Below are 25,433 nucleotides of genomic sequence, written 5' to 3' on the forward strand. Positions count from 1 at the left end.
GAGCCACTGCACCCGGCCCATGCTGCATTTTAAGCATCTGTTTACATGTCTATTTCCCCAGGAAAATAGAAACATCTCAGGTACAGGGAAATGTCCTTTTCTTCTTTATAGCTCCAGAATCTAGTATATCAAGCAAATGTTCAATACATATTCATTGAACTGTGAGCAATCAGCAAACGTTAAAATGATTTTTAAAAAACGATTCGCAGTTTTACAATTTCTCATTAGGTGGAACTAAAAGAAAAAAGATGCAAACGAAATACTCCAACTCAAATCTCAGGATTAATAACATGGTTGTTTTGAAGGACCAGAAGACACCTAAAGGACAGCAGGGCAGAACACTTAACATCTGGAACTCCAAAGTTGTATGATCACGGCCGTGGATATACATAACATACATGGCCTTATAATTTCCCTCTCTCTCTCAAATCCTTCCACGGCTTTTTAAAGACAAAGCCTCACCCTTCATCTTGCCTACAAAGGCTGCGTAAAAAACTTGTAGCTAGGTCCCATGATGCATGCCTGTAGTTCCAACTACTTGGGAGGCTGCAGCAGGATAATCGCTTGAGCCCAGAAGTTCAACGCAGGCCTGGGCAACACAGCTAAACCCTACCAGTACTTAAAACAAACAAACAAACAAAAACAACAACAAAAACCACTTGCCTCCATCTACTTACAACCTCATCTCACAGTACTCTCCACTTTACTTTCTGAACTTCAGCCAGACTTAGGCCTTTTTTCCAGTACCGTTTTTGCACAAGCAGATCTGCACGTAATGTTGTTTTAAATACCCTACTACCCCAAACTAGTTCGCTCTTATCCTTTGGCTATCAGTCCAAAGATTCCTTAAGGTGTCTCCATCCTGTGGTAGCAGACTATAAGTCTGTTTTATTACATTATATTTGAACAATACAGTATGAATACAGTATAGGGTTATGACCATGGATTGTAGTCTCATAAATACGTCCTTAGGCATATTTATTTAACCTCTTCATGTCTCGGTTTCTTCACCCGTCAATTGTACTCGTAAGGTTATTGAAAAGATTAAAGGCGATAAAGGATGTAAGCACTTAGAATTGTGTTGATATGCAGTTCAAAGAGCCCAACACAAGTCGGTCATGATCACATTTACTTAATTTGTAGTCTCTATCATCCCCTTCCTCCCCTCCAGCCTCCGGAGTACCCATGCTCCTCTAGCCCAGAGGCCACACCAGCCTGGTCCTTTTTTGTATTCCTAGCCTCAGCACAGGGTTCGGAACATACCAGAATAATACGTATTTAAAAAATGACAAAAGCCTTGTGTCCCAATTTTGCTTCATTAGCCGAACGATCTCAAGCAAATCACTCAAATCACCTATGCCTCGTTTACCCTTCTGTGAAATGTAATAGCCACCTCAGAGAGATTTTGTGTTAAATAAGGCGATGTACCTACAAAAAGCACACTGCACATCTTAAAATGCCGTACAGACGGTAGATGTTTATTAATAAACCAGAGTCCGTGTCTTCCCTCCCCTCAGGCACGTCTCGTCCCGACCCCTCCCTCCTCCCAGCCCACACCCTTACTGCGCCCTTGGCCCTCCGTCCCTGGGGATTGCAAGCGTGGGAGCCTCGGCCCCGCGCAGCTCCCTCCAGCGTCCCGCGCCCTCCTTCCTTCCTCGCCCGGACGGACGCACTTCCGGCGGATGTGGGGGGGCAGCCCTCGGAAACGGAAGTGAGCCGCGGGGTCGACTGACGGTAACTGGGCAGAGAGGCTGTTCGCAGAGCTGCTGAAGATGGTGAGTGGGTACCCGGGCGGCCGGAGTTCCACGCGGGCTCGGGACTGTAGCTCGGCAGAAACAGGCAGTAGCCTCCCAACCCCTCCCCGGGTGGCGGCGGCGGCGGCAGCGTGGGGCTGAGGCCGGCCCTGGGGCGCCATAATCTGTCGAGTCACGGGGTTTGGGTGGGTCGTGACTGTCGCTGGGACCCGGCTGCGGCACTGGTCCCACTAGCAGCGGTTCGGCTTCATCCTGCTCCTCTTAGCTCGGTTTGCGCCCTTCCATCCCTTAGACCCCAGCAGGCCCAGACCTCCTCCCCTTACTTGGCGCAGATGTGGAAAAGGCAGCCGCGAAAGTGCAACGTTCTGTGGGGTGGCGCCGCCGACCCTTTCCTTGAGGGGTAACCTCTGAGAGCCCAGAGTCCTCAGACTCCTCATCTCCCCCAGTTCCCGCCCTTGTAACTGCCTGGTAACCAACCCACAACTATAGGTCGCATTTGTGTAACGCAGCTTTGCTCTACAAACTTTTTTGAGAGCTTGTAGTGTGCTAGGTGTTAGAGGGGGAAAAAACCAGACAGTTGCTATTCTACGTTTGTCATTATTGTTAGTACATCTCCTCCCTCCCTGTCCTCCCCACCACTTTCTCTTTCTTTTTAACTTAGAATTTGTAATATTTGAGAAGAATACTGAGTCACCATTGCCACAGACTCTGATACCGGTACTGCTGGTAGGCCATCCATCCAAATCTAGAAAGTTTCTGTTGGTAAATACTGCTAATCATTGTTTAAAAAGTTTTATAGGCACTCTCAAATGTAACTAATAGTTAGGTTTTCGTAGATTTGCCTTTCTCGGCTCCTTCCTTTATTAGAAACGGTGAGCACTAATCCTGATATTTTACAGAAGGAAATTGGAAAAAATGACGATAATCCAGAAGTCAGAATTCACGTTTTCTTTGTGCATTGAAATTTTCTGTCACTTTACAATAAAGCAGTCCAGAAGGAGGAGAATGTTCATATAGGGAAGTAATAGAAGATACCTTTGAAAAGCAACAATCACACAGCTCTGCTGAAGGTCCCCAACCTGTGGTGGTTCAACAGTCTTCTGACTTTATGATGGTGTGAAATCCATACACAGTCAGTAGAGGCCATATTTGAGTACCCATGCAGCCATTCGGTTTTTCACTTTCAGTACAGTATTCAATAAATTACGTGAAATAACCCAATACTTTTTAATAAAGTAGGCTTTGTGTTAGATGATTTTGGCCAACTGTAGGCTAGTGTAAGTGTTCTGAGCACGTTTAAGGTAGGCTAGGCTAAAGCCTGATATTTAGTAGGTTGGGTGTGTTAAATGTGTTTTTGACTTTTGATATTTTCCATTTAAGATAGGTTTATTGGGAATTAACCCCATCATAAATCAAGGAGCATGTGTAGTCCTGGTAGGAGTTCAGCTCCTTGGTGTAGATGAGTAAACAAGGCCAGAGAGGTTGGTGCTTTGCTGGCAGTCACAAAGTAGGTTAGTGACAGTCCACACTGGAGTCCAGATTCTTTTTCTCGTCCACCATGGCTTCTTGTATGTAGGGGAGTTGGAACCAATTATGCAGGTTCTTTAGGTCCAGGCTAAGGAGTCTGAACTTTGTGCTTCACACATTGATGAACCAACAAAAATTTTATAGCAGTTTTGTTGGAGGAGGTTTTGTGCTTGAGGAAAACCTTGATATGCAGAACTGGAAAATGGGTGAGTCTAAAGGCAGCAAGACCCAGTAGAATGCTGTTGAAGTTATCCTTGCGTGATAGGCTAGGCAAGAGTGGTATAATGAAGAAACCCTGAAAAGGATAAAATACCTGACCAAATCAGATATACAAACGAATTAAGAAATAGTTCAAAGCTGACTTCTCACAATATTTTCTCCTAGAATAATATAAAATTTGATACTAAACTACTTGTAGCTGTTTTACATTTTTCTGCAGAATCGTAGGGATATTGGACTTGAGCAACAAGTGATTTCAAGTTAGCATCTTGGGCCATGCATGGCAGCTGACACCTGTAATTCCGGCACTTCGCGGGGTGCTGAGGCAGGAAGATCGCTTGAGCACAGGAGTTCGAGACTAGCCTGGCCAGCATAGTTGAGACCTTATCTCCACAAAAAATAAAAAAATTAGCCAGGCGTGGTGTTGCATGCTTGTAGTCCCAGCTACTTGAGAGGCTGAGGCAGGAGGATTGCTTGAGCCCGGGAAGTCTAGGCTGCAGTTAGCCGTGATTGTTCGACTGTATTCCAGCCTGGACGACAGAGCAAGACCCTATCTGAAAAAGTAAATAAATAAATAAAGTTAGCATCTCGTGCTTTGCCTGTTGTAACACCATGTTTTTCTTTGCTTGTTTAATGTATCTTCATAAGATGAAGCCCTGGGAGGTAGACATGTATCTTCAGTATCTAGCGGAGTACCTGACACATAATAGACGGCTAATAAATATCTGGTGATTGTGCATTTCACAGGAGTGTAGGGTAATAATACGCCATACCAAATGCACTGTCTTTTTTGTTTTGTTTTATACTATCCTGATTAGATACACATAATTTTTATAGGTAGTGCCATCTTCATATAGAAACCAAACATTTTCTGAAATTCCCTGTTTTTCCCAGCTTCTCTGACTACTTTTGTTTAGCCATCCTGTCTGTTAATCCCATTTCTTTGTTGTTCTTTCTTGTCCTCAAGGAATAGTGTTCCTGAGGATGCTGTCCTCAACTTTTTTATTCTGTGTTAAACACTCTAACCTAAGGGAGAGGTTTTTCCAGTGGAAACAAATTCAGTCATGCCATAACCTTTCAGAGGCTGTCGGTTTCGGAATAAAACCCACATTTCTTTGCATGTAAGACATTGCACTTTTGTATTTCATCAGCCTTTACTTCTGCCTCACTGGAAACATACATTTAGCCAGTCATCTCAAACTACCTGAAGCTTGTTCATTTATATTTTCATAGCTTTATTCATGTTATTTTTTCCTGGAATGCCTTTCAAACTGACAGCATTCAGAGATCACCTCGGGAATCCTTCCCACTCTTACATTTGTTATTTCATTATACCATGTGTGTCTCTATCATATCATAATGATTAAGGCTTGCTGTAATTGTCTAGTCTGTGGACTCTTTGAGGGACTCTTATTTTTCTGTCTCCTACTTAAACAATATTTTTGACATAGCTGCTTAGGTGTGTGTTTAAATTTTTTTCTATTTAATAATGTTTTTTATTTGTGTTGTAGAATGCCAGGGGACTTGGATCTGAGCTCAAGGACAGTATTCCAGTTACTGAACTTTCAGCAAGTGGACCTTTTGAAAGTCATGATCTTCTTCGGAAAGGGTATATGGGGGAATTACGACTTTGATTTTGTTATGTTTCTGTGAATTATTTTTCACAATATTCTTTAAGTATTTCGATAGGCTATACATGTGTATTTAGTTGGCAGATGGCAAGTAATATACCTTACGTGGGGTGCAGAGGGGAAGAGGCTCAGATATTTTCTGTAGTGGAAGAAGTATCTCATCAAAGTAGTAGGTTCTCAACGTAGGGCATCCTCCTAGACAGTGGTGCCCATGAGCATGAATTGGTAGGATTCTTTTTATTTATTTTTTTACTACTGACAACTTAGCCATTTGCCTTCTTGTCTTAACTATTAGAGTAATTCGCTTTTCTTTGGGAGGCGCTAGAACATAGCAGTTGAGAGATTAAACTCTGGATTCAGTCGGCCTGGGTTTGGATCCTGACTCTACTATTTACTAGATGTGTGCCTTTGGACAAATCACATAGTTAATGCCTCAGTGTCCTTATAGATAAAATAGGCCTAATAATAGTCTATTATCTTATTTTGAGGAATAAACATACATTCATTAAATTTCTTCTAGATGTAGCACCAGATTTTGGCAAGTTTTCCCTAGTGATTGAAGTCTTGACCACCAATGTCTATAATGGATACATTCTTAAATTATCATATAGTACTTTTTTTTTTTCCTTTTGGTGTATGGGTCTATGAATTTTTAGCACATTTATCAATTTGTATGACTGTCACCACAGTCAAGATACAGAACAGTTTTGTTACCCCAAAAAACTCTCTCATGCCATCCCTTTATAGATACGATTTTGAGCTGTGGGTATTGAGTGATATTTAATCTCCTTTAAATTTTTTTTTTTTTAATTTCCTTTCAGTTTTTCTTGTGTGAAAAATGAACTTTTGCCTAGTCATCCTCTTGAATTATCAGAAAAAAATGTAAGTATATTATTGTGTCCTTATTTTTATCTTCCAATAGATAAATACTTTTAGTAATATTGGTTTCATTTTATTAAAGCAATTTTGGTACTGAGGATTTGCCCATGAAGAATATGGGGCCTTATTTTCAAACCCCTTGTAGGATAGACTTAAAAATTATACTGCTCTTCTGAAGCTCCCTTGCTATGCATCCTTCCCTGCCTTTTTAATGTATATCTCCAAAGGGTGATCCACTTCTCCATTCCTCTCACAGGAATGTTCTCTTTTAATAATGCTGTTTCTTTTATATTTTTTCCTGCCATTTTTGCTCTTTACTTCCAAGTTCATGTCTCTAGTTTTGACCTCTTTCTCAAGTCCTGCATTTCCGAGTTATTGTAGGACACAGCCACTAGGCACAGTAGGTACTTCGATGAATATGACGTAATCCCCATCCTTAAATAACTTAAAATTTAATGAGGAAGACAAGCAGTGGGTAGGAGAAGACTTCGTAAAATGCTAGAGAAGACCAAGCATGGGACAGTCACCTGTGCTGAGGGCTTTTTTGGAAGGCGTTATAGAAGAGGAGGGACTTTTGAAGAGTTTTAGATCAGAAAGTTTACTCCTAAAGAGAGGATAGCATGTATACATGTCCAAAACACAAGTTAATGGATTCTTAAATAAACATTTAGAGGAAGAAGAAAAAAGTTTCTGACTACTTGGGGAAGGTGATGCAGTCATTAGGTAACAGAAAACTGGTCTGTATTTTTTGTTTGTTTGTTTCTTTTACTTTCTAATAAGACGATAGATCTTCCTATAAGAAAGAGTAGAACAAAATGTAATTGTGAAATTGAAGTTCAAATTAGATGAGAAAAATAAAAAAGTTCCTAGTCGCTTTAAGTGAATCCATGTTTCAGGTGCAGAAGTTGACAACCCAGAGTATACTTAAAAGTATGTAAGTATGATTATAAAAGCACAGTTGATCATCTTTGAGAACTAATGGGAGAAATGATCATTGCTTGTAGATGGATACATATTCCACTTTTGTATAAAGGATCTTACTGAAAAATAAGATTGTCTGTGATAACACTGATTGCTGAAACCATTTCTTACGTGGACTGTTGAGTGAGCTGTGAGCATTTAATAAAGTTTAAGCGGTGATCGTCAGCATCTGAATGAACTCCGCAAATTAATTTTAGTTCATTCTTTTACTAAATTGCCATATAGGTCAGTCAAGGGATCAAATTACCTGACAAGGGATAAGATTGAGGATTATATGGTGGATTATGAACCTAGTGAAAGTAGTGTGGGGTAAAATATATGAGGTCGATAACTACCCAGAGAACAGTGGTTAAAGAATAGTCAGTTTGGAGGGAATATTTCGATAGGGCTTTTTGGCCTCTGTCTACATCTTAGGTACTCAGATGGACACATAGGAGGGATAAGTATTTTTCAAGGACTTGTGGGCAACCAAAGAAAGAATGTATATCAGGTTTTTGGAAAAAAGGTTGAGAAGGATAGTTCATTCTGGTGAATAATTGAACTATATCATGATGATAAAATAGACCAAAGTCTAGACCAAAATTTAAGAAAAACATTTATAGAGGTGAGTGTGAAGTTCTGCATTTGGATTCGAAAAATGAATTCTACACCTTTGGGCAGGGTAAAGTGACTTGCTGTGTAAAACTTGACTATTTTAATTGGCTGTATACTCAGTATAAGCCAGTAGATTACATTAGTTACTAAAAAGAAAGGTTAATGCAGTCTTGGGCTTTGTTAATAAGATGGGGCTCAAATCAAGGGAGATTATTTTATTTTCCTGTATATTAGTCTGGCTATTAGATTTGGAATATTGCTTTAGTTCTAAGCAGTACATGTTAAGAGAAACTGACAAATCTGAGTGAGACTGGCCGGAACTGTGAAGAATCTAGAGATTCTTCAGAGATCTTTTTGAGACTTGACTTATATCTACTGTGTCTCTTCTTTAATCATTTAGCCAGCTAATGGCAGTCTCACTCTTTATGTGACACTTACTATTATAAATCCTTTAGCATGGATTGTGTAGTGGAACTATTTGGGCATTCCACTTTGCTAAGTAAACTTGGGGCATATTGCTTGATTTTCTTTAAGCCTTAGTTTTCTCATCTGGAGTTAGTAATAGCCCATCCTTGGCATATTGCTGGCCTCTAGTAGCTCTGCATGATTGGGAGCTTGAGTGGTGATAGTAAGGGAAGATGACCATCATCTTTTGTACCAGTGGTTCTCAACTAGGGGAGGATCGTCCTCCTGCCCCCAAGAGGGAACAGTTGGCAAAGTCTGAGGACATTTTAGGTTGTCACCAGTGGTGCGGTGGGGGTGGGGAGATGTAATACTGGCATCTATTGGGTAGGGGCCAGGGATGCTGTCAAACATCCTACAGTGCCCAGGACAGCCCGCCACAGTGAAGAATTATCTGGCCCAAGAAATCAGTAGTGTGGAGGGTTGAGAAGCCCTGATCTATACATCATGTCTTCCAAACTGGATTATAGTCTTCTCCAAGGTAGACTGTTCAGTTTTGTTGTGTTGTGTGTTGCCACAGAGCCTAATTTTGCACACGGTTGCTAACTTAACATGTTGATTGATAATTATAGTATTAATATCACATTACAAGATGGCTGTATTCATCAAAATTTACATACATTGAATTTTGAATTTTTATACATAAAATTACATTTACTGCTGGGTGTGGTGGGGTGTGCCTGTAGTCCCAGCTGCGTGGGAGGCTGAGGCAGAGGATTGCTTGGGCCTGGTAATTCCAGGCTGTAGTGCTCTATGATCGTGCCTGTGAATAGCCACTGCGCTCCAGCCACATAGCAAGACCTGTCTCTTAAAATAAAATTGTATTATGAGGATAGACCAATATTTGAAGCAAACCCTTCACTTAGAACTTCAGATCATATACCCATAATAAAATACTGCAGGTTCTCCCTAAGGACCATCTGTCAAAATTTGCTATGTCAAGCTAAAGTAATTAAAAAGCATTTTGATAGTCACCTTACTTTCAAACTTCATCGTCATATCCCAAGTAGGTGCTAATCTCTCAATATATTTTTGATTAAAATTACCTTTTTTATTACTGTTAGAAGACAATGTTATCAAGAGAGTAGCATGTAATAAAAAATAATGACAAGAAGTGACTTTACCTCATTATAATCACCTTAGCTCAGACAAATCTTTGTTACAGTCTGTTTTGCATATCACATTCACTATCCTTAGGAGCCATTTTTGGAAACTGTTTTAGAATCCATGAGTCAAGTTGATTCATTTTGCCTGAAATACATTAAGTTATAGTCAAAGTTCCCTAAATGTAATATCAGTACGTAGTAAAAGTATGATTCCAGGAAAAAAAATTACTATTACCCAATACAAATTGAATAAACTTTTGAGAGATGTTTGTTTTTCCCCGAGGCGAATGCCAAAAATAAGTGGAGTTTATAGTTTAATTAACGGGATGATTTAGTGGTTGGATTATTTCTTTTGCTGAATTCTTTTAAATATATACCTTCACACTTAGAAGTTAACTATTTTTGTCAGTGCATGTGACATTTTCTGGATCTCAAATTATGCCTTTGCTAGTTTTGCAGTACTTTTAATCAAAAGCACTAAAATATGATTATGTATTGTAAATGTACTTTTGAAATAGGAGACACATTCCTTAATTTATTACATTTATAAATTTGGAATTATGGTAGTAATTTTACACTCGTAAAAGTACACCTGCATGCTAAATAAAATATAGACATATGTGGTCTAAACTTTATCAGAAAAAATACTAAAAATACTTAGTTTTTATTACAGGTATGGATATTAAAATTCTTCATCTAACTATTATGTTATATATATGCCACTTGCTAATTGTTTTGAAAGCAGAGTATTGAGTGTAATGTTTAAAATTACATTGTCTTTTGTAGTTCCAGCTCAACCAAGATAAAATGAATTTTTCCACACTGAGAAACATTCAGGGTCTATTTGCTCCACTAAAATTACAGATGGAATTCAAGGCAGTGCAGCAGGTGAGTTAATGGATCTCTGTTACATATGTGTCAATATCATTCATGAGGACTCTTCTGTTTTCATAACAGCTATTTATACCTTGTCTACCTTACATCCTATTCTACTTCCCTCTCCCTTTTTAGGATATGGCCTTGATTTCTACTTCATAGAGGGAAAAAAGAAGTTATTAAATGGAAAACTTCAAATTACAGGCTTGGTGTCTGAAAACTAACTGCATCTGCTTTCATGTTTTTCTGTTTTTTTTTTTTTTTTAAGGGATTACATTGAATTTGAGATCCCTGTAAGAATATCCAAGTGGAGGTGTCAAGTATACAATTTGTATATAGTTGGATATAACTGTTGCTAAGGAACAAGTACTTGGAAAATATCCTTCCAGTTTAAGAACTGCCCTCCTACCTGTGCTTTGGATAATATCCTGTTACATTACTTCAGGAAAATCCCTTTATCAGTGATCCTTTCTAAAGCTAGTATCTTCAACCTCTCTCTGCTTGCCCTGTCTCAGCAGTAGCATTTTAACCTTTGTTGTCTTTTAAAACAAAAAAAAAATTGTATCAATTTCAAATTCCTTTATAGTAACTTGTCTCTCATTGAGTGTGCTTTTGCTTCTTGAAAAGTTGTCTACATTTGCTTTCTGTACTCCTTTCCCTCCTGTTTATTTAACCCACTATTTCTGTCTCCCATGACACCAATGAAGCTGCTCCTGAACAATGTGGACATTTTTACCTTCACTTTCCTTGATCTCCCTGTAGCATTTGACACTAATAGTGGCTTCTTCCTCTTTCCCTTGGCTTTTACTTTTTTACTTTGTATTTATTTTTTTGAGACGGTCTCATTCTGTCATCCAGGCTGGACTGCAGTGGTATGATCATAGCTCACTGCAGCCTCGAACTGCTGGGCTCAAGCAATCCTCTTGCCTCAGTCTCCTGAGTAGCAGGGACTACAGTCATGTGCTACCTTGCCTGGCTAGTTTTTAACATTATTATTATTATTATTTGTAGCTCTTGCTACGTTTCCTAGGCTGGTCTTAAACTCCTGGCCTCAAGCTATCCTCCCACCTCCTTGGCTTTTAGAACACCACGCTTTCCTGATGTCCTTCTTTCTGAATCCTTATTCTCAGGTGTCTCTGTGTAGGTTCCATTTGTTTTGTCTGTTTCCTAAAATGCCAGTTTTGTTAGTGCCCCATCTCTAGTCCTTTCCTCACCCTGTTTCCTACTTGTGGCTTTAGTTATCAATTATATGTTGATGATTCCAGCTGGGCCTGGTGCCTCAAGCCTGTGATCCCAGCACTTTGGGAGGCCAAGGTAGGAGGACTGCTCGAGCTCAGGCCTTCAAGACCAGCCTGGGCAACATGGCGAAACCCCATCTCTACAAAAAAAAATAGAACAAATGTGCCAGCCGTGGTGGTGCACACCTATAGTCCCAGCTGCTCAGGCGGCTGAGGTGGGAGGATCATTTGAGCCCGGGAGTTGGAGGTTGCAGTGAGCTGAGATCGTGCCACTGCACTCCAGCCTGCGTGACAGAGTGAGACTCCATCTCAAAACATAAAATATGTTGATGACCCCAAAGTTACAATTTTCATGAGCTATAAACCTATAAACTTTTCCAATTGGAAGTCCCACAGGCATCTCCAGTTTTACATGGACAAGTACAGAATAACTCATAATCCCCCACATACTCCTTATCCCGTATGAATAGGTTCTGCCTAAGGCAGAAATTGGATAATTAGCCTTGGTTATGTCACCTGGCACCCATCCTAACCTCCTCCCCTGTTCCCCGAAATCGTTCATTCAGTTTATTACTTGCTCTCCCCACCATTGCTACTACGTTAGTTCTTGCCACTGCCAGACTTCATCTGGATTACTGCAGCACTCATCCCTGCTGCCCCTCCAATCCTTGTTAACACTCTAGTCAGAATAATCTTTGTAAAACACAGATTCGATTATGTCACTCTCCTCACTTTACCCTCAAAGTAAAAATAAAACCCAGCGCCTTAGTGTGGCTCTGTCCATGAATTGGCTTCTTGCTTCCCACCACACTTCATATCCTCTTAAACAACTTGCAGTTTCCTAATTCATTAGGTTCTTTCACTGTTAGGCATTTGCACACATTTCTCCTACTGGTGTGGATTCCTTTCTCTGACCGAGCTAAATTGTCTTTTTCAATAAATTCTGTTGGCCATGGGGGGTGGCTGGCTCATGCCTGTAATCCCAGCACTTTGGGAGGCCGAGGCAGGGTGGATCACCTGAGGTCAAGAGTTTGAGACCAGCCTGATCAACATGTTGAAACCCCATCTCTACTAAAAGTACAAAAATCAGCTGGGCGTAGTGGCACACACCCGTAATCCCAGCTACTCGGGAGGCTGAAGCAGGAGAATTGCTTGAACCCAGGAGGCAGAGGTTGCAGTGAGCCAGAATCACACCATTGCACTCCAGCCTGGGCGACAAGAGCAAAACTCCATCTCCAAAAAAAATAATAATAAGATAAATTCCGCTAATGCCATCAATTGTATTTAGCTAAGTCATTCTGGAAGCTACTTGTTTTCCAAAGATAAAGCTCTTAAAAAGCATGGTTTTAAGTCAGAGCAACCTAAGGCTGAATCTTGGCTTATCCATCTACTAGTCTTAAGAACTTGAGTAAGTTGGAGAACTTTCTGAACCTCAGATTTTTTAATTTAATGCGAAATAAGGAGAACAGTAAGAGTAGCACAGGATTATTCTGAAGGTTAAATGAAATTACGTTTGGCACAAAATTGTTAGCTTCCCTTTTTATTTTCCTCTTACTCAGATTTCAACTACAGATTGCTCAAATTTTGGACTTAAGTTTTTAATACGATTTGGTCTAAATATCTTTGCCCAGAATTTTTTTTTTTTCTTATCTCTATACTTTCGCAGTTTTGGATTGTCAAGATGTATGACAGCTGCCTGCTCCTCCCTGCTTTTGATGCATTCTTAGGACTGTACCTCTGATCTAACTACAAGACCCCTTGCTGTCTGGTTTAATTTACAGGTTCCTATTTTTGTTTCTTCCTCTTCCTCCTCTTTCCTCCCACTTCCTTTTTTTTTTTTTAGGTTTGACAATCTAGAGAAATTTTTCCACACTATAAAGATTTTAAATATCTCTATAGGACATTAGTAATTGAAAATAATATATTTAGTCTGGATACATTTTGTGGAGGGGGGAGAAATGTGAGAAACTGCCCTCTTAGATTCTAAAGGTGTGATTATTTTTAAAATGCTAATATCATTTAGTCAAAGACCACCTATTTTGGTAGTCTTTGGCAATATCTAAAATTATCTGTATTAGCTGGTTTGGTGACATGGACCTGTAATCCCAGTTTTAGTGGGAGGATCACTATAGCCCAGGAGTTTGAGACCAGCCTAGGCAACCTATTGAGTTGGACTTTTCTTCAGGAATTTGATCATCCCACATATATCAGGAATGAGGCGTGATGTTAAGCTCTGGGATTTTGCATTTCATCACATGGTATGTGCCGTAGTTTTCCTGAGTAGAAGCAAAGCCTCAAAATACATGCATACCAGGGGTAGGATTATTAAGTGTTAATGAAAAGTATAATTTCAGTGTCTTTACAACTTAGTTTGTGTCTAAAATATGAACTAGTGTTTTTTTCCCCTTGTTAAATTCATCTTTTATTTGGTTTTGTGAAATTTCAAACAAAGAATAAAGAACATGAAATTACACTATGTATTCTGTCATTTTCCCCTAATTTTTTCTAATCTTGTCCCTTCATACTTTTCCCCAAAGGTTCAGCGTCTTCCATTTCTTTCAAGCTCAAATCTTTCATTGGATATTTTGAGGGGTAATGATGAGACTATTGGATTTGAGGATATTCTTAATGGTAAGTGTCATTCAGCACCTTTTTATGGAGCCGTTGTAATTTAAAAGGCAAACAACTGCAAAAAGAATAGGCAAAATTCTTGTCCTCATGGAACTTACAGCTGATTGGGTTAACTTTGTTTTTTCATTGCATTAAGATAAAAATCTAATGGTAGTAACTATTCTTCAACTGTTTTTGAAAGTGAAGATTTGCTGGGTGCGGTGGCTCATGCATAATCCCAGCACTCCAGCACTTTGGGAGGCCGGGGTGGGCAGATCACCTAAGGTCAGGTGTTTGAGACCAGCCTGGCCAACATGGTGAAACCCTTCTCTACTAAAAATATAAAAATTAGCCGGGCATGGTGGCAGGCACCTGTAATCCCAGATACTTGGGAGGCTGAGGTTGCAGTGAACCGAGATCGTGTCATGCACTCCAGCCTGGGTGACAGAGCAAGACTCCGTCTTAAAAAGAAAAAAAGGGAAAATTATTTTTGAAATTCTAAGGGTATATAGTCATTTCAGTCTAGTAATGGTGGTTATTCACTTCATGTCCTGAGCTTCAAGCGTAATACGTCAGTCTTAATACTCCTAGGATAACTTAAACAGTGATAATTATTACAGAATTCACATTGTTGGGATGTGACTGGTGGTGTTTTTGTTCAGTTTGATTTTAGAGTTTTTATGACTAGCATTGTAAACAACAGGAAGATAAATCTTTCTTTAAAAAGTAGCCCCCAGAAAACGTAGTTTTTGTACTTTTACAGGTGATAAATAGGAAAGAGGAATCTGTCTTTTTTTTTTTTTTTCTGAGATGGAGTCTTGCACTGTCACCTGGCTGGAGTGCAGTGGCGCGGTCTCAGCTCACTGCAACCTCCGCCTCCCGGGTTCAAGCAATTCTCCTGCCTCAGCCTCCCGAGTAGCTGGGATTACAGGTGCCCACCACCACACCTGGCTAATTTTTTTATTTTTAGTAGATACGGGGTTTCACCATGTTGGCCAGGCTGGTCTTGAACTCCTTACCTTGTGATCTGCCCGCCTTGGCCTCTCAAAGTGCTGGGATTACAGGTGTGAGCCATTGCACCTGGCCAAATCTGTTATTTTAAATAAAATTCCCTGAATAATTGTAAATGAATTTAAGTAAGAACAATACATGCAGCATCCTCTATTTTTTCTGGTCCTGAGGAAGATAAATAAATACAATCCTGTCCAATGCTGCCTCTGCTCACTATGCCCCAACAGTGCAGGAGAAACAAAAATATCCAACAGGATTAAGTTTTATTAGTTTTGCTTGGCTGCTGATGTCCGGTAAGGAAATGCTGTGGACATAACAGAAGTCTAGTGAGCCTCCTTTGAGAATCTTCCCTGAGGGAGCATTTTCGATGCAGGAAAAGCTGGGATTCTTAAGCTTTTACATTGAACTTAGACCTTATTTAAAACTACTAAGGTGACATAGTTCAGGTCTTTAGTTATAAAAGCATTCATTTAAAAATCTGCTTCTGTAATTCTGTATAAAGAAAGGGAGAGGGACTTAGGAACATTTATCTAGTCAGTCAAATATTATGTGTCAGGCACTGGGCTAGGCTCTGAATATACAACTGTGAACAAAACAAATATCTGTGCTTTCAAATGGAGATAAACACATTAACACAAATATACAATTTGATAATTCTAGGAATAAAAAGGATGTTTTTGGGTTGGGAGGGCACATACCTCTGGGAATATAACACGTAAGTTGATTCCTGAAAGAAACATGAAATCATTGACCTAGAAGTAGAGGGAGAATATTTCAGACAGAAGAGATCAGTATGTGCAGGGTCTGTAACCTGAGAACAGCTGAAGAGCTCTGAACAGTTTGAGATGTTACTCTACTTTCAAGCTAACTTGTTAAACTGCCATGAATTCACAAATGCTAGCAGAAGACAAGAGACTCCTAAAGGAGAGTTTCTTACTCACAGCAGTAGCGTAGCCACAGTATCAGCATTTCTTTTGGTTCCCTTAGCCCCGCTTCCTATGGGGCAGCTAAGAAGAGGGTAAGGTGATGCCTTGTACATTGAGTGTGTTATGTTAGAGGAAAGGAACTCCAAGTTCAGGCCACCTCAGCCTTACAACTGGCAGTCAACCTGCCTGTCCTGTGCTTCTTTGTCTTCTGAGGCGAAACGATTTTGGAAAGATAGCCTAGAACAAAGGCAGTTTAGTGTGTCTGCTCCCAGCTTGCAGAATGGAGAGACCAATAGAGAACTGTCTCCCAGCACTTTAAGAAGGCCCATATAGCTGACATGTTTTGAGTAAAGTAGAGAATAGAATAAGGTTGAGATCAGAAAGCTAAGCAAGGAACAAATGAACCATGGCCTACAGACCACGAAAAGAAGTTTAGAATTTCTTCAGAATGCAGCAGAAGGCCATTGAGCAGTTTTAAGTAAGGATCTAATGTGATGGAATTACATGTTTAAAAAGGTCACTAGCAGCCGGGCACGGTGGCTCACGCTTGTAATCCCAACACTTTGGGAGGCTGAGGTGGGCGGATCATGAGGTCAGGAGATCTAGACCATCCTGGCGAACACAGTGAAACCCTGTCTCTGCTAAAAATACAAAAAAATTAGCCGGGCATGGTGGCGGGTGCCTGTAGTCCCAGCTACTTTGGGAGGCAGGAGAATGGCGTGAACCCAGGAGGCGGTGGAGCCTGCAGTGAGCGGAGATCGCGCCACTGTCCTCCAGCTTGGGCGACAGAGTGAGACTCCGTCTCAAAAAAAAAAAAAGGTCACTAGCTGGGCAGGTGTGGTGGCTCACATCCATAATCCCAGCACTTTGGGAGGCAGAGGTGGGAGGATCAGTTTAGCCGAGGAGTTTGAGACCAGCCTGGGTAAGATGAGACCCTGTCTCTACAGAAATGTTTTTAAAAATTAATTGGGCATAGTGGTGTGTGTCTGTAGTCCCAGGTATTCGGGAGTCTGAGGCAGGAGGATCACTTGAGCCCAGGAATTTGAGGCCACAGTGAGCAGTGATCATACCAGTGTACTCTCTAGCCTGGGTGACAGAGAGAGACCCTGTCTCAAAAAAATAAAAAATAAGCCACTTGCTATCTTGTGGGCATCTTTTAAAATTCATTCCTTGTGTCTCTCTAAGGTAGCTATTAGGAAAAATCACCTGTTTGCAAGGTAGATGATTTTTTTTTTTTTTTTTTTTTGAGACAAGAGTCTTGCTCTGTCACCCAGGCTGGAGTGCAGTGGCGTGATCTTGACTCACTGCAACCTCCAACCTCCCAGGTTCAAGCGATTCTCCTGCCTCAGCCTCCCAAGTAGCTGGGATTGCAGGTGCCCACCACCACGCCTGTCTAATTTTGTATTTTAATAGAGGCAGGGTTTCACCATCTTGGTCAGGCTGGTCTCAAACTCCTGACCTCTGGTAGTCCACCCACCTCAGCCTCCCAAAGTGCTGGGATTCCAGGCGTGAGCCACCAGGCCCGGCCAGGTAGATGGTTTTTATCACAATGAGACCACTGTATTTGGGCTAGTTTTTTTCTTGCGGGAACTGTGACTGCATAATATGTGGATAACTTAGGGCTTCACCTTAGGGACCTGAATTAGCTGTTCCTTTCTTCTTCAAATAGTTTACCCTCATTTTTCAGATCCCAACCTAAGTATTACTTTTTCAGAGAGTCCTCTGTTAACTACTGTTAGTCTCTTCTTGCATTGCTATAAAGAAATACCTGAAGCTGGGTAATTTATAAAGAAAATTTAATTTGGCTTATGGTTCCTCAGGCTGTACAGGAAGCATAGTGCTCTATCTGCTTCTGGTAAGGGCCTCAGGAATCTTACAACCGTGGCAGAAGACAAAGGGGGAGCCAGTGAATTACATGGCAAGAAGGAGCAAGAGAGTGAGAGGGGGCTGCCACACAGCTAAACAACCAGAACTTGTGTGAACTCAGAACAAGAACTCACTTATCCAGGGGGGTGGAGCTAAACCATTCATGAGGTATTCAACGCCATGATCCAGTTACCTCTCTCCAGGGCCCGCCTTCAACACTGGGAATCACATTTCAGTGTGAGATTTGGAGGGGACAAATATCCAAACCATATCAACTACCTAATCTAAAGTAGTCCCTGCTTTGTCACCCTACCTTATATTAATTCTTTGCATAACACTTATCTGATATTTTTCTTAATTATTATATGTCCAACTTAAATATACATGTCAGGAGAGCTGGAGATTTTTTCTTGTTAACTGTTGTGTTCCCAGTACCTGATAGGGTGCTTGATCCATAGTTAAAGGTCTTGTTGACCACATTCTTACCACCTTTGACACGAAACACAGTGTTAAGTCTGTAATCAGAGAGTAGCTTGTTAATCTAAATACTTTGTAAAGACTATAACAGTATTGGAGATGATGGCGTTTTTGCCTGCTTATCAGTGAAGTACTTAGGCAAGTTAATCCTGTACATTTTACAAGATTAGGAGGGACATATAAGGACACTAGTAAAATCAAAAATGTACTTTTTCTTAATGCTGGAAGGGGACTTTCATGTACTCTAATCCCCTAACTGGAATATGAGTAAATGGAAGCTCACAGAGGCTCAGTCCTCACTCAGAGTCTCATGGCGAGCTCTTGGTACAACAGGTGCAAAACCCGTCTCCCGCCAGTGCCTTGCTTACATGATGTGCTGTCTTTTGGTGCAAGTGACTTATTTAATAAATGCATTTTATTAAAGAAGCTTTAAAAAGCATGGTGTGGAAGAAAGTTTAGTTACATAAATGAGTATATTCTTTGTGCAAAAATTTGAAATATTACCATTGAAACTTAGATTTTCTGTAATGACCCTCAATCCCATTTTTCTTGTTCCCTAATTACCTACTGTTTTAGTTTGGTTTAGTCTGTCCTTCCAGACTGTTCTACGTGTCTTTCTACAAATACTAACATATATAGTCAAAAAATAGTTGGCATTGCCTTTTTTTTTAAGTTGAGGTTTTGAGTGCCTTTTATATACACAGCAATTTATTAATCTCCAGTCTCTTAGGAGATCCAGTGAGGAAACATCCACATTGGTTTCACTGAACTGTTTGTTCCTCTTGGTAGCCGTCATTATTATGTGCAGGGTTATTCATTCTTACAAAGTGATTTTATGATTTAGTTCATTAGGTTTTTATTCTGTTTCTAGTCCTATGTTGAGGAGTAGAGGACAAAGAAAAAGGCTCTGTCTTTAGGAAGCTTACTCTTGGTAATAATTTTAAAAGTTCTTTTAGGTGTATAAACACGGTTAAAATAAGACTTTTGTCTGACTCATCTGTAAACATAAAAGTGACGATTTTTAAAGGTTTTCTTTTTTAAGAATTCTTACTTACATTTGTGTGTATACAACAAATCAGAAGATGATACAGATAAAACGTTTTTGTGAATTAAGAGATTGTTTCCAGTCATGTGGGAAGCCACTAGAAAACTTAAGAACTTTGAAAAAAGAAAACTTTGTCAATCTTTTTTCTTTTTAAATCTGCTATTTTGAGATATTATTGGCATACAGTAGAGTACATCTGTTTTTAAGTGAACAGTTCTGTGAGTTTTAATCAACATAGAGCCAAGTCTCTTAAATAAAGGAGTAAAATATTTTCATTGCCTCACAAGTTCTCTTGGTCCCTTTGCAGTCAGTCACCCCACTCCAGCCCCAGGCAATCACTGGTTTGTTTTCTATAACTTTAGGTTAGTTTTGACTGTTCTGGATTCTCATGTAAGCGGAATCATTGAATTTATCTCTTTTGAGAGTCTTTTAAAATGTTTGTTTTTGTTTGCTTTCAGATCCATCACAAAGTGAAGTCATGGGAGAGCCACACTTGATGGTGGAATATAAACTCGGTTTACTGTAGTAGTGTGCTGTTCATGGAAACTGAGGGCTGCATCTTGTTTATAGTCGTCTTTGTACTGTAATTTGATGTACACAACATTAAAAGTACTGACACCTGAGAATTTCTGCTCAAGTAGCATCAGTGATCATTTAAAATTTGGGGGCATCTTTGGTTTACAGCCATGTGACAATTAAAAGCACTAAAGGGGGATCATGTTAAAGCTCTTAAATTATATTAAAACAATAGCCTTTGTCTTTAAAAAAAAATGTTGCTCATGAATATTATAAAATGATCTACAGGTTTCAATTCAACCTGTTTTCTAAGTTTTCTGTAAACTTAGTTTTGAATAAGCATAAGCATTTGAGTCTGTAAACTTTGTAGTAGCATCTTTCAGAATAAACATTTTTAACTGATTTCAGTGGCAACTCTTCAAATTGAGTACAATATGAGATATATCAGTATCGTCCATTAACACGCATAAGAATAACATTTACTGTCTCAGTGCTATTTTAGGGTTATAGCTATTCTTTGATTCAGGGTTGAAAAGTAGAAGTTCTAAAGTTTTGATTTTGGTCTGGTCTTTAAGTGAAAAATTAAAGCAACCGGTAGATGTAGGTTAAACTTTTACTTCATAGACTTATTATGTAATTACCAAGCAACACTGTTCAAGAAAAGTAAAACTCATTTTTTCTTGTTGTTAATTTATATATTACAAGATACCATAAGATGTTCTGTATGAAGTTGGTATATACAAATTTACATTTTTAGAACATTAGTGAATGGGTCGTCTTTTACAATTAAAAGTATATTTTGATTATCAATTTCTTGGGAGCATCTTTGATTAGATAAATTACTGATTTGAAACATTTGGCAATGTCGAGAGACATTTTTGGAGTCACAACTTTGGGGGTGGGCTGCTACTGGCATCTAGTGGGTAGAAGCCAGGAATACAGCTAAAGATCCTACAATGCATGGAACATCAGCATCAATTTATGGTCTTGTAACTAGTTGAAGACACTAAAGGGAAATGAATTTAAAACTCCCAGTTTATATTTGTACAGTAGCATTCTATGTCTTTAAAAAGACTTACTTATGAACATTCTAAAACCATCTACATACAGAGTTTGCACTCTGCAACCAAGATCATTTGGTTCAAAATGTCAGTAGTTGCTAAAGTTGACAAACCTTGAGAAAAGTCAAGTACACTTAAGAAATTTTTTTTTGAGAGAAGGTCTCACTGTCACCCAGGCTGGAGTACAGTGGCGAGATCATGGTTCACTGCAGCTGAGACTGACCAGGCTCAAGCAATTCTCCCACTTCAGCCTCCCAAGTAGCTGGGAGTACAGGGATGTACCTCCACGCCCGGCTAATTTTTTATTCTTTTATAGAGACGGAGTCTCGCTATATATTGCCCAGACAGGTTTTGAACTCCTGGCCTCTAGTGATCCTCCTACCTCAGCCTCCGCAAAGTGCTGGGATTACAGGCATGAGCCATTGCACCTGGCCAATTATACATTTTTAAAATAGATACCTTGCTCTTGACTATTGAGATTAAGTTTAGAATCGTCTTTGCTAACACAGTGTTCTCCAGCCCACTACACTTAATAAGCAAATGTAGAAATAATAAAGATTCACTAATTGCTTCTACGTGTATTCTCTTTAATAATAAGGAAGTTGGAGGTTTCTTCTGTACCTTAAACCTAGGAATAACAGATACCCTTCCTGACCAGTAGAGGGTACTATGTTTAAGAGTGTAGTTTAAATGGAAAATGTGAGGCTTTAATATAGAACTTGGTAATCATGAATAACACTATCTTTTTGCCTCCTCTCTCCTCTTTTAACCTTCTTTGTGTTTATATCAGTGGCCCTCACCCCTGGATGCTTATAGGAATCAGCTGGGAATCTTTTGAAGAAATTTTAGTGTCAGGATTTTAATCTCAAGTTCCAGTAGGACTAGTCTGAGGTGGATCCCAGGAAGTATATTTTTTGAAAGTGCTCCACGTTGAGAACCTTTTATATGCTTTATTCCCTTTCTCTGCTCTGCCTTTGTGTTAGTGACAATTGCGAATTGCAATTCCCAGGTTGTGACCTGGGCTTCTGACCGACTGGTTGTAAATTGGGGTTCCCAGTGTCCCTCTTCTTGGGTTCCATAATTTGCTAGGGCAGCTCATAGAACTCAGGGGAACACTTCACTTACATTTATCCTTTTATTATAAAAGATATTGCAAGGGCTACAGATGAACAACCAGATGGAAGTGATGCATAGGGCAAGGTAAGGGGGAAGGTGCTAGGAGCTTCTATGCCCTCTCCCGGCACACCACCCTCCAGACACCTCCACGTGTTTACCAACCTGAAAATTCAGGGATTTTGATGGAAGCCTCATCTTGTAGGTATGATCAGTTATGAACTTATTCTCCAATCCCTCTTGCCTTCCTAGACGATGAGGTTGCAGTTCCAAGTGAGGCTGCAGATTCCAAGCTTCTAGTCATGATATCACAGTCGGTTAAAATTTATTAATACTAAGATAAAAGAAGCATACTTAATGGGAGTACAATCTAATTTTATATTAAGCCTTTAATATACATGAGAACAAGGGAGTTGGCGGGTATTACCATCTGGAAGTGTTGGGGGTTTGGTGTATAATTGAACACTGGTATACCACAGGATGGCTCCTTCACTAAACACAACTTTTCACTATACAAAATGTAAATAATAGGCTTATTACTTTTTTTAAATTTTGCCCTTTACTGTGGGTGTTATCCCTTTTTCTGGAGGACAGGGAATGCAGCTCAGTGCTCTTCTACATTTTGTTATTCCTTTGTTTATTTTATTTTTTAGAGATGAGGTCTTGCTATGTTTCCAAGGCTGGAGTGCATTGGGTATTCACAGGCATGATTATAGCTCACCGAAGCCTCGAACTCCTGGGCTCAAATGCTCCTCCTGCCTTACCTTCCTGAGTAGCTGGGACTACAGGTGTACGCCACCATGCCCCCAGCTTGTTTTTCCTTTAAATGCAGACATTCAAGAATGAGAAAAACGATCTGAACAAGTGCTTTTGAAAAATGGAAGAACTATGTGAAATATAATCTTTCACTGGATTCTACAGTTGGATAAATGTGTTTATTCAAACACATGAAATATAAGTTAAATATAAGTTAAAATCAATTCATCTCTTAAAAAGTGTGGTCAAAGTCAAATTTAACCAAATTTTGACCTGCTATTCCAATAAAACAAAATAAAAAATGCTGTTACACTTTGTTGGACATACTTTCCTCATGACTTCAAAACTGAAATTCAAGTTTCTTCATATATAAGAAATGCTTCATTAAGAACCTACACTTAGGCCGAGAGCGGTGGCTAAAGCCTGTAATCCCAGCACTTTGGGAGGCCAAGGCGGGCGGATCACGAGGTCAGGAGATCGAGACCATCCTGGCTAATACAGTGAAACCCCGTCTCTACTAAAAATACAAGAAAACTAGCCGGGCGTGGTGGCGGCGCCTGTAGTCCCAACTACTCCGGAGGCTGAGGCAGGAGAATGGCGTGAACCCGGGGGGCGGAGCTTGCAGTGAGCCCAGATCACCCCACTGCACTCCAGCCTGGGCCACAGAGCAAGACTCTGTCTCAAAAAAAAAAGAACCTATACTTAATATGTTATAGATCTTTAAATATTCCTAAAGAATGAAAATATACTATTAGTTTGTTTTTGTTTTTGTTTGTTGTTGTTGTTTTTTGAGACAGAGTCTCACTCTGTAGCCCAAGTTGGAGTGCAGTGGCACAATCTCAGCTCACTGCAACCTCTGCCTCCCAGGTTCAAGCGATTCTCCTGCCTCAGCCTCCCAAGTACCTGTTTTTTTTTTTGTTTTGTTTTTTTGTTTTTTGTTTTCAGATTGAAAAAGTGTAATGGACTTTAAAACTTTTTTTTTTTTTTTTGAGACAGAGTCTCGTGCTGTCACCCAGGCTGGAGTGCAGTGGCGTGATCTCGGCTCACTCAACCTCTGCCTCCCGGGTTCAAGCGATTCTCCTGCCTCAGCCTCCTGAATAGCAGGGATTACAGGCACACGCCACCACGCCCGGCTAGTTTTTGTATTTTTAGTACAGATGGGGTTTCACCATGTTGGTTAGGCTAGTCTCGAACTCCTGACCTTGTGATCCGCCCGCCTCTGCCTTCCAAAGTGCTGGGATTACAGGTGTGAACCACTGTGCCCAGCCAACTTTAAAAACTTTTAAAGATGAAAAATTAAGTTTTGAAAGCTTAGGGTTTGCTTCCAGATTTGAAGTTACTTCTGGAGCCAGTAGACCTGCTTTGTCAGCTATACTTTGCTTTTTGCCGCTTTTCAGTGTCTTGGCTTAATGGAGACAGGAAAAAGCTATATTGTTCAGCACTGTGACAAAATAGAGGTCACGGAGGATATGGCTTTGGGTCAGCGGAGGATCAGGTAGAACTCTGCTTTGACTTTTGCCACACTTTTGGAGAGATGAATTGATTTTAACTCAAGACTTTTGTATTTTTAAAATTTCAAAGTCAGAGAAAATCTGGAAGAATAATATCAAAAGCACCCATATAACCTTCATGTCTCTAATATATTGTCTTATTTCCTCATGAGTAAATTCAGGAGAAACATTTTTGGCAGGACATCCACGGCGGTGGCGATGTCTGCTTCTTAACTGCAGCTCATCAGGAGTCATACAATGTCAGGGTGTTCCACTTGCTGGTGATGCCACGTTTGATCACCTGGTTAATGCGTGATGGCTTTCAGAGATCTTTGTTGTAAAAGTACAGTATTCTTTTTGTAATCAATAAGTAGTCTGTGAAGCAATAATTTGAGACCTTGTGTATATCCTGTTCCCTAAGAACTTTTCACTGAGGTTTTAGTATTCATGGAAAATCTTTGCCCAAATCATTTATAACACGGTCCTGGGGGTCAAAAGAGGGCTACAAAATCGTGACGTTCTTTTTCTACTTGTTTTGGCTGACCAGTTGTAAAGCAGAGTTTCCCCACATTTCTCTTTCTCTCCTCAAGTGTCCTTATGCACTCATGGATTCTTCTGAAATGCTTTAGAGCCTATTTCTACACAGTACCCTTTTGATGGCCTAAACCTAACCATTTTATTGAACAGGCCTTCAATTTGAAAATGACTGGTGCGAAAATGTTTAATTTTAGAATTTTTCATTAATGTTATTTCAGAGTATTGAATATCATTTGAGATATTTTTGTTATCATAATCATAGACATTATGGCCAAAGAAATACCATGTTGGCCATAAAGGGAGCAACTGCTAACCCTCACACTGCCAGTGTTCTGCCAGATCACAGCGTAAGCAAGTCCAGAGTGAGATCACGGGGTGGTGGTTCTTGCCCCATTCTGTGTGATAGCCTTGAAGTAGGCATTAGGGTATGGAAATTTAAGAGAGCTGGGCACAGTGGCTCACACCTGTAATCCCAGCACTTTGGGAGGTCGAGGCAGGCAGATCGGGAGTTCAAGACCAGCCTGACCAACATGGTGAAACTCTGTCTCTACTAAAAATACAAAATTAGCTGGGCGTGGTGGCACACTATAGTCCCAGCTACTTGTGAGGCCGAGGCTAGAGAATTGTTTGAACCTGGAGCAGGCTAATAAAGCAACCAGGAAGCAAAACAGCAGAGGGAGGCAGAGGTTGCAGGGAGCCTAGATTACGCCACTGCACTTCAGCCTGGGCAACAAGAGTGAAACTCCGTCTCAAAAAAA

The 25,433-nt window shown here is 40.1% G+C and overlaps 1 protein-coding gene across 1 annotated transcript; it reads left to right on the forward strand.

Moving 5' to 3' along the window:
• Positions 1-1,693: 1,693 nt before the first annotated feature.
• Positions 1,694-20,571, forward strand: POMP (proteasome maturation protein). The gene is given in 6 exon segments (NM_001257806.1): positions 1,694-1,775; positions 5,012-5,109; positions 5,953-6,013; positions 9,940-10,041; positions 13,805-13,898; positions 19,661-20,571. Coding segments are annotated over 6 exon segments (426 nt in total). The 5' UTR covers positions 1,694-1,772; the 3' UTR covers positions 19,729-20,571.
• The last annotated feature ends 4,862 nt before the right edge of the window (positions 20,572-25,433 follow it).

The sequence above is a fragment of the Macaca mulatta genome, chromosome 17 (genome assembly GCF_049350105.2).
Source record: "Macaca mulatta isolate MMU2019108-1 chromosome 17, T2T-MMU8v2.0, whole genome shotgun sequence".
Lineage (NCBI taxonomy): Eukaryota > Metazoa > Chordata > Mammalia > Primates > Cercopithecidae > Macaca > Macaca mulatta.